General features: G+C 38.8%; 1 protein-coding gene across 2 annotated transcripts; it reads left to right on the top strand.

The window, feature by feature from the left end:
• Positions 1-636: 636 nt before the first annotated feature.
• Positions 637-9,625, top strand: LOC128355160 (fatty acyl-CoA hydrolase precursor, medium chain-like). Of its 2 annotated transcripts, XM_053315398.1 has the most exons (13): positions 637-917; positions 4,013-4,205; positions 4,292-4,433; positions 4,743-4,876; positions 6,162-6,315; positions 6,409-6,513; positions 6,635-6,733; positions 6,836-6,979; positions 7,086-7,163; positions 7,249-7,396; positions 7,494-7,643; positions 7,731-7,803; positions 7,911-9,625. In XM_053315398.1, exons 1-13 carry the CDS (start codon positions 836-838, stop codon positions 8,095-8,097), a joined length of 1,689 nt encoding a protein of 562 aa, XP_053171373.1. In that variant the 5' UTR covers positions 637-835; the 3' UTR covers positions 8,098-9,625. The 2 variants fall into 2 exon arrangements, with proteins under 2 accessions (XP_053171373.1, XP_053171372.1); XM_053315397.1 differs by having other exon boundaries at positions 6,162-6,513.
• The last annotated feature ends 152 nt before the right edge of the window (positions 9,626-9,777 follow it).

Genomic DNA, 9,777 nt, shown 5'->3' on the forward strand with positions numbered 1-9,777 from the left:
TGCTTTTTACATTCAGTCCATTATGGGTGATCAAGGAGACAAAACATTTCAACTATCCCTACATCTACAGATACACACATTTATATGAACTAAGGCTCCCATAAATTCTATGAAGTCATATAAAAATACTCTGCTGGGGACATAGTGTGTGCCTGATGGGGTTTTTTCCCCCCCACAAAAAAAACAATTAATTAGGAGATGATTAAAATTACAACTAGGTAATCCTCCTTCATTTTAAGTAAATCCAGAATCAATGAATATGTACATGTCCAAGTATTTGGTAATGAATGCTCTGAAATCCTCATTTGTGATATTTTTTCAACCTTGCCAGGAAAATGATGTCAGATTGTCACACATGCACATAAAAGGCTGTCTGTTCCAAAGTCTTTGTTGCTTAGGTTTGCAATATATTTCACCTTAGAATATAAATATAAAACTACAGTGTAATATAAAATTGCAAACACTTAACTGTCCCCTTAAAGTGTTTTAAAGTTCTTTTTATCCTCAAACTGGCTTGATTTTGCAAGTGTTACAGAAATAGTTGTGTTTATTTGTGTTTGGAAAGGTGATACATATCTGGCCTGCTAAGCCAATCATAACGCTTTGAGATCAAGGAAGGACAGCACGAGGGCGGGGCGTGCTTTCTGTCATTACCTGTTGCTATGGTGTAAGAACTGCTGACTCACGCATTAAGTCATGGGTAATAACCTATTGATAACGGCATTATAGCAAGTAAATTTAAAAAAAAAAGGAGTGTCACAGGAGTCAGAACTGTGTCTTACCTGTTCCTCGTTGCCATACCAAGCTGTGTCGCAAACCACACAGTCGACCGACCATGAATGTCCGCACAGAGCAAACTTTTCTTTTTCTAGCGTCTGTTTTACTTCTTTGTATTGCTACAGACCCGCATGGACATGGTGAGTAGGATAAATAATTGTGTGGCATATCCTCGCATAATGAGGCTACTTGAACTATCTTCTAGATGTTGTTGAAATGCATGTAGGACTAAATCTGTTGGTAACTATTGAAGCTTACCCTTCCTCTTAACTGTATTTTAATCGAGGTAACTTCCGTCACTCATGCATTATTTGTGTTCACTAATTAAGCTCCCCCCATACTACAGCAGGTGAACAGGTGTTGTGGAATTTTACGACTCGCCCTCAGAATCTGACTCCCCTTCGCGTGAACGCGCATGCACTGCAAGCATGTCTGTCTCTTGTCAATTTACGGATTTTTGTTTTAAATATAGTTACTGGAAACTACGGAAGCGCATTTCATTCACTGGATAAAAATAATAAATGTAGACACCTTATCTCGTAATTAGGCTACGAGATAAGAAAAAGGTTCCACATTAGGTGTTACACTGTACAGTGGGGGTCGACTGATTATCACCCAAATTGATTAAGTGTGTATATGTGTATGTATGCATGTGTGGATGGATGGATGGATATAGATATAGAGAGAGACACTAAACTTATACAATAGAATATTACTAAATAAAAAACAAAATAATGTTATACACGTTGACTCAGCTACAGTCCCTCACAAGGACATTTCAGTCGGACTGTTTTCTCCACCTCTGCCATAATACCAGTTCCACTTTACGGCGACGTAGAGCTGCCAACCATGTAAATATAGTTTGACTCAGTAACATGTTATAACGTGAAAGGTTTCACGTTATAACGTGATATTTATTACGTCATAACGTGATATATATCACGTTATTTCATGATAGGAAACCATCATGTTATTACATGATATGGTATTTTCACGTTATAACGTGAAATTATCATGTTATTTCTTAATGAGAAATGATGCAACGTCAAGCGGGTCGGATTCATTCTTTCTTCGGTACAACCCCATGCTTTTCAAAATCCTTCGGAGAGTGCGCATACTGACAACAATACCATCAACAGTGTTCAACAACTGTAGAATGTCACCATGTCTTAAACCAAGCTTGAAATAGAACTGAATCAAGTCATGTAGACGAGCCATGGTCCTTGACTGAACCTGTGAAGTGTTGGAGTGCTGAATGGCCTAATATCATGAAATAACATGATGAATGCTTAACATGAAATAACGTGATAGTTGCATATCTCAGAATAACGTGATAATGTATTATCTCAGAATAACGTGATAATTGCATATCACGAAATAACGTGATATTTTCATGTTATAACATGATAATTTCTTGTTATAACATGAAAATACTGCATCATGAAATAACATGATAATTTCACATCATGAAATAACGTGATAATTATCACGTTATAACATGATAAATATCACGTTATAACATGAAACTTTTCACGTAATAACATGATCACCCTGTATGAAGGTCAAAGAAAACAAGTGAGAAGGAGTGCCGTCTTTAAATAAGGCCTGAGTGTACCAGGTGAACTCAATCAGGACAATTAGGGATGACAGAGGGTGAACCAAATAGCCAGTTAGTGAGAAGGACAGAAGAAAAAGGCGAGTGAGAAAAAAGAAGTGGAATTAATCAAAGAAAATAGTTATCCTTTACTACAATTATGTTGGGCAACCACTACCTTGCAAACCAGGCAGGTGAATACTGCCACCACCTGGAATTAACCAGTAAGGTTTTTGTCAGAGGATTTAGTTACCCACACAGGAACAATTATATAAAAAAATACAAACTTTATTCATTTCCTTTTAAATAATAATTTAGGGCACAGGAACACCAGCTGAGATAGGTAAACAGTAGACCAATAGCCAGGACATGAAATGCGTAACATCCAGAGCTCAGTTCCACACCACAAAGGGCTAGATAGGAAATAGACTAGCTTACACTGCACACTCTTATCAAGAAATACACCACTCTGAACTATTTATAATATTTAATCCCCCCCCCAGGCTATCATCCCCCCTGCTACCAAGCATGCCAGCTCCCCATGCAATTTAAAATAAGTTAACACAGATAAGACTAACATATGAAACAAGACTACAATGATAAACAGACATTAAACATGAAATTTTATACACTCAACTCGCCCACTGGAGAAAAGGCTATGGAGAAATAGCGGCTAGCAGCCCTGCTAAAGCTCCAGCCCTGGCTACCTAAAGGAGGCAACTAGCCTCTCCTGCCTTCACGCCGGCAGCCCTAACCGACAGCGGGCGCCCCTCCCCAGCCCAAAGGGTACCAGCCGCCAAACAGATAAAAGACGTCCACACAGCTCTCCAACATCACAGACGGATCCCTTTTTCAATTATCTGCTTTCTGCCTGGTGTCTCACAGGTGTGTCCAATAGTTAGTGTTTTCGCAGCAAGACAGCTCCACCTGCTGTCTCACTACAGTATGTACAACATAGTGCTGCTTGAAAACTTGCTTGTGAACTTTTTAGAATTTTCTCTATTTTGGCATAAATATGACCTAAAACATGAACAGATTTGCTTGCTAGTCCAAAACCTAGAGATAGAAAGATCAGTTAAACAAACTGAGACCCTGTTTTATTCAAAGAAGAGACATCTGGGTCTTCACTATCAAAATCTGAGCTTCACAACATAGGTTTGTGGGAAAGTGTCATGATACTCACCAGGCCAGAAAGGGTCACAAAATTGCTTGAACTCTGACCCCACTGTCCCAATGACAGAAATACACAGACATACTAATTTATAGTGTCACTGTTTCAAGATTCCACATGATCACACTTTATCTTGATTTGACTCTCTTTGGTGACTTTTGGCTGAATCCATAAATTGTTTTTTAGCACTAGTAAGTATTTTAGTCAGTTGTACCAAAAGCATAGCAAACACTGAAGACTGGAATAGTGTATTTTATATGAATTGACATGGCTGAATTTGAATATAAAGCTGTATAGTAAGCTACACAAGTAAAGGTTTCATATTTGGAGGAATTAAGCCTGCCTCTACAACTTAGCTCTAAAAATTGTTTCTGCAGAACAATTTTGTTTTACAATTATTCCATAGTATTGATAAATGTGTTTTGTTTTTGCTACATTATGATTCTGACTCAGTACTAATATCCTGACAGCACCTGATGTCCACACAAAGCTTGGGAGCCTGAGAGGTGAGTATGTGAGTGTAAAGGGGAAAGACATTGGAGTCCATGCCTACCTGGGTGTCCCATTTGCTAAGCCGCCTGTAGGCCCTGCTCTGAGACTGGCTGCACCTCAACCTGTAGAGGGATGGGAAGGAGTGAGAAACGCCACCCAGCAGCCGCCCATGTAAGGCATCCTCTGCTCCACTTTTTGGATACTGTACTTGGAGGAATTATATCTGGTTTTTACACATAAGTGTTTCTTTTTTTCAGGTGTATTCAAAATAGGCAGTATCTCATAGATCTGCTTGATAAACTCAGTGGCATGTCGGTAGTTGTTCCAGATATTTCAGAAGATTGTCTTTACCTCAACATTTACACTCCTGCAACCAGAGCTCATGATGCCAAACTCCCAGTAAGAACTCTTTGCTGCAGATTGGAAGTGATGCTTTTTAGCTACTGAGATTCAGTTTTGGATAAGTTTGTATAGTGTTTCTTGAGAAGGTGGTTTGATGGATTGGTTTCCATACTTTTAAAGGGTCCATAATGTCAATATGAATTATAATTTCTATGTTTACTATCAGGCTGCAACTGAAGTTGTCAATAATTGTCAAAGCCAATTTATAATTTTTCATCAGTTTAATGTAGTTTGATTGAAATTATTACAAGATCAGCTCAGTTATAATGAAGTAAAAAGCACCAAAGTCTTTCTTCATCTGACCAGGTTATGGTTTGGATCCATGGTGGTGGATTTGGTATTGGGTCAGCTTCAATGTCTGATGGCTCAGCCTTGGCTGCTTACCAGGACGTGGTTGTAGTTCTAATCCAGTACCGCTTGGGACTTCTGGGCTTTCTCAGGTAAAAGGGCTGAAGTTTCTAAACACAGTTAGAATAGACATACTATGATTATACTCTGTATCTGATCAGCACGTCAATCGAAACTCAAAATTGACTCACGTTTAGCAGTTAGTGTAAATATGCTATCAGGCACAGACCAGGTGGACTCAAATGCAGAGGCAGGGGGTCTGTTCGAAACCGCATACTACATACTTCTATACTACATACTTCCATCCTACACACTTAACGACCAAATAGTAAGCAGACCGTTTACACTGTACACGATAACGCACAATGCATTTCGTTCCTACCCGAGCTGAAATCATCAGGCTGCAGTTGATTTAATTTTTAGCTCTAACTCTGTAAATATACCACTTTATCCACATTTCTAACCTTTTTAGGAAGAAAGTAAAGTAGCGCTTTAGATCCACAATGTGATGCTAATTTTTCCAAATAACACCTGTTTAAGGTTTTGTTCCTGTGAATTCGGAGCCGCTGAAGTTAGCCGTAGTGAGTAACGCACTTCTGGTCATTTTCACAAAACCATAACGATAGAATTGGTGCTTTTATTTTGAAAACAGGAAGGGAAGATATCCTTGCTGTAGCTAACTTGAAACCATAGGTGGTGATCTGTGACGTTTGTATTATTTATTTATTTTTTTCAGAAGTTATGTTGCATCTTGGGTAATGTGAGTGTGAGTAGTGAGCTCTTGATGCATACTCTGCATTTCTGGAGAATCTAGTAAACCATCCAGGAACTTCTCACATACTCTAAATCACATACTACGCAGTTGAAACACACTACATACTTCAAATGACATCAGAGTTAGTACGAGTAGTAGGAAAGTATGCGGTTTTGAACAAACCCATGGACACAGGGATGAAGAGTTCTCAAGCCATTTAATCAGTCCAAAAAGTCAGAAACCAGGAAATCCAAAAATCACAGGGCAGAAGTACAAAAGCGCTAGGCAATACTCTGAATCCAAAAGGTAAAACTGGTCAATAACACTACGAATATAAACTGAGATAAGAACGCTGGAAGTCTGACAGGAAACTGACAAGACGATCTGGCACAGATGGAAAAGGGCACACCACATACATACATTGGATGATAATGAGGCACAGGTGTAACACATTAGGGGAAGAGAGGCAAACAGGAGGGGAGGAAGTTAGACAAGACAAGGGAAAACACACCAAAATAAAACAGGAAGTAGACAAGACAAAAAACTAAATCTACCAAAATACATTACAAAATTACCGGGCCCTGACAATAGCCTTATAGAATATGCCTGTATTGTCTATCCAGCACAGGAGATGAACACATATCAGGGAACTTTGGTCTTCTGGACCAGGTACAAGCATTGAGGTGGATCCAGGAGCACATTCACAACTTTGGAGGAGACCCAACTTCAGTCACTGTATTTGGGGAGTCTGCAGGTGGAGTGAGCGTGTCCCTCCTGGTGAGGATCAATCTGCTGATGAAGTATTGCAATTATTTCACTGCAAAGTTGCCACTGTCCACAGAGCCATTCATATGTTGCTTGAATCAACAGCTTCTCTCACCAATGTCTGATGGCCTGCTCCACCAAGCCATTGCAGAGAGTGGCACTGCTATAATGGATGTGATCATGATAAATGATCCTCTACCAACAACGCAGGTTATTATTAGTTTTTTGTGTATGTGCAAACTTACTTCAGAGCACAATGTTGAGAATATCACAACACATCTTTGTTTATTTCTTTAAACTGTTGAGATGAATCCCTGATATCTGTCCTCAGTTCGTGGCAAATGCATCTGGATGTAGCATCGAAAGCACACAGAAGATCGCTGATTGTATGAGAAACCTCAATATTGATACTATTGTGACCATTGGGCAAGTGAGTTTCTATATATAATACTGTATGTATGTGAAGCCCATAATGCTTTCTGCAAGGTTTCTGTGAAAAGTTCACTTTCATGTGACTGTTTTGTGTCTCAAGGATGCAAAACTACGATTTAGTGTAACTGTTGATGGACACTTTCTGACAAGACCCGTGGCTGAGCTGTTCCAAAAACATGAACTTCTTACTGTACCGTTCATGACTGGTATTAACAATGATGAAGGGGGCTGGACATTAGCCGATGTAAGTGTGTATGTTGAATTGTTAAAGTTTTGTGATTTAATACCATACCCATTTCCAGATGAGTCTGTTAATTTGAAATTTTAATTACCTTTGCTTATTCCCTTAGGCCTTTGCCCCCCCAAACTGGACAGAGGGAATGGATCGGGAGCAGGTTGTGAACATACTGTCCTTCTTCTTCCCTGATGTAAGACAAGCACTGCCTGACGTTACCATAATACTCTGCATCACCATGCTCAAGTTTCTCTGACAGTGTTGCTTATTTTTTCCAGCCCAAAGATGCAGTCATCAGAGATCTGATGGTAGATGAATATACTGGAACTGGTGAAGATCGTGTGAAAAATAGAGATGGCTATACTGAGATGATTGGAGACATCATGTTCACCATTCCCGCCATTAAGACTGCAAATGTTCACAGAGGTAAACTTTTTATACAAGAATATGGAAATCTATCTATATATAACTATTAGTGTCACACACTTTTATAAACAAAACATCACACATATTTGTCTTTTAGATGCAGGCGCCTCCGTGTACCTGTATGAGTACCAGCATCCTCCCAAATTCTTGCAGGCAAAAAGGCCAAGCTTTGTTGGGAGTGACCATGCAGATGAAATCTTTACAGTATTCGGATTCTGTTTCACTACCACTCATGTCAAATTAGCAGGCAAGTGTAATGTAAAAAACACAATTTCAATAATAATCCAAGATCTGGGTTTTCTCTGTTTCATTTGATTATACTGTCTTATTTTAGATGCATGCCCAGAAGAGGAGGAAGAGTTGAGCAGAACCGTGATGAGCTACTGGGGCAACTTTGCTCGCACAGGGTAGGAATTAACCCTCATTATAATTAATAATAGCCATGGAGATAAGACAAACGTGTGTATAATGTGTGTGTGTGTGTGTGTGTGTGTGTGTGTGTGTGTGTTTGTAGGTCTCCTAATGGGCACGGCCTTGTCCACTGGCCAAAGTATGGAGTAGATGAAGAATACCTGGCAATTGATGTAAAGGAGCAGGTAGTTGGTCAGCACCTGAAGAGGGATCGCTTTATCTTCATGACTCAGACCCTCCCAGAGAAGATCCAACAGCATGAAGAGAAGATGGATCACAACGAGCTGTAGAGCATTCACCTCTCATCTTTCTCTGTTCCATCAACATTTTTTTCATTCCTACATTAAAGAATAAGTTCACATTTATTCTAATCTATGTTAAAACAAGAGTCAGGTGCCTACATGAACCTTGAAACATGTTTGACCTAATTTACGTAACGGTTCTTCCTGTTTATACTGACCATGAGAAGATCAGTTTCTAACATGATTTTAATGTAAGTTATGGGGGACCAACAGCACTCTACTTCTTCTGTGCTAAATTGTATTTAGAAGTGTAATTAGTAGCTAATACGAGGCTTTAGCCCTTCAAATTAGTCAAATCAAGTGGATATCATCCAAAATTACAGGTCATTTTTTAGCACTAATTTCAAAGTTTTTGATGCAGTCCTTCCACTGCAACTCAGCAAGGAAATGCTGTCCAGGGAAATAAAAATAAAAAGGATATCAAAAAAGATTGTGGAAATATCCACCTGATTTTTGTAATCTGTATAGGAATGAAGACTGTGAATTTTGGCTTCCATCACTTACATTGACAGCGTTTTAGGATGCAATCCTCAAATGATCCGTATGAGCAGGAGGAATGACTACAGCAAGTCAAAACTCTTCTTCATCTGACTATTGTTTTACGATGGACTAAAACATTGTGAACCTGTCCTTTAATGGCAAACTCCAAGAGAGACCATTTTGGACTTTCTCCAATATACAAACTGCAAATTACACAGAGACATAGGCTAGCTTGGCAAGTGTTCAGGTTTAAACAAGCTGGTAGATTTGCATACCAGTCACAGCTTTTCACGTTGACAACAATGCAGTAGGTTTACTTTAAAGTTTGTATAAATTAAGAATAAATGTGTGTTCTGAGTTTGACATACCACAGAAAAGTGTGTTGTTAACCACCCTGCCAAATTTGAATGATTAAAAAAAATTCCAAAAATATGAAATCAGCCTCTTTCTCTGCTCCCAAATGCTGTGAGCCTGCCCACCAAGTTCGCTGAAACCCCGCCCCCTAGCAAGTGTCACCTGTCAATCAGAGTCACCACCTCTACCAGAAACATGGATGCTAGGTCTGAGAACTTTCTGCTGTTAACCCAGGTGCTAGCTAACTGGCTAACTGTAGACTGTAGTAGTAGTAGTGTGCGCTGAATGTATTAATACGTCTACAGCAGTGATGAACAGTGATGCAACTGCTTAGCTCAGGAAAAAGTGAATGAACTACATAGTAATTACAAATAGTTTTTTTTTATGGAACTCAGAAAAGTGATTTGTAATTTCCACCTTTTTAACAAATTAGAAATTTGTGTCATCCTTGTGTTGAAATAGTTTCCAAATGATTTAATTTGAATACAAAATATCAATGTGTCCTACATTATTGTTGTCATCAAAGCCTGAGACCTCGGGTTAATTTTTTATGTCTAATTTGTTGGGTCTCTTTAAAATTAAAACCTGAAGAGTACGGTTTAGAACCTGCTCTATGTGTAAAGTGCCTTGAGATGACTTTGTTGTGATTTGGCGCTATACAAATAAAGATTGATTGATTGATTTGTTCCGTACAAAAGTTTGGGTTTCACCCATGACTTGACAAAAGCAACAAATCTGAAAATCTGAATTGAAAATGTAATAACAAATCATGTTTCCTGTTAAAGAGCTGTGAGAATATGTGATGAAATGTATGTGTGTTTCATCATATTTTGA

Source organism: Scomber japonicus, chromosome 3 (genome assembly GCF_027409825.1).
Source record: "Scomber japonicus isolate fScoJap1 chromosome 3, fScoJap1.pri, whole genome shotgun sequence".
Lineage (NCBI taxonomy): Eukaryota > Metazoa > Chordata > Actinopteri > Scombriformes > Scombridae > Scomber > Scomber japonicus.

Excerpts from the sequence above, each read along its gene's own strand:
- LOC128355160 (XM_053315397.1), top strand. The coding sequence starts at position 836 with ATGAATGTCCGCACAGAGCAAACTTTTCTTTTTCTAGCGTCTGTTTTA. Across the intron at positions 6,980-7,085 it reads GGGGCTGGACATTAGCCGAT|GCCTTTGCCCCCCCAAACTG; the intron begins GTAAGTGTGTAT and ends TTATTCCCTTAG. Across the intron at positions 7,164-7,248 it reads TGTCCTTCTTCTTCCCTGAT|CCCAAAGATGCAGTCATCAG; the intron begins GTAAGACAAGCA and ends TATTTTTTCCAG.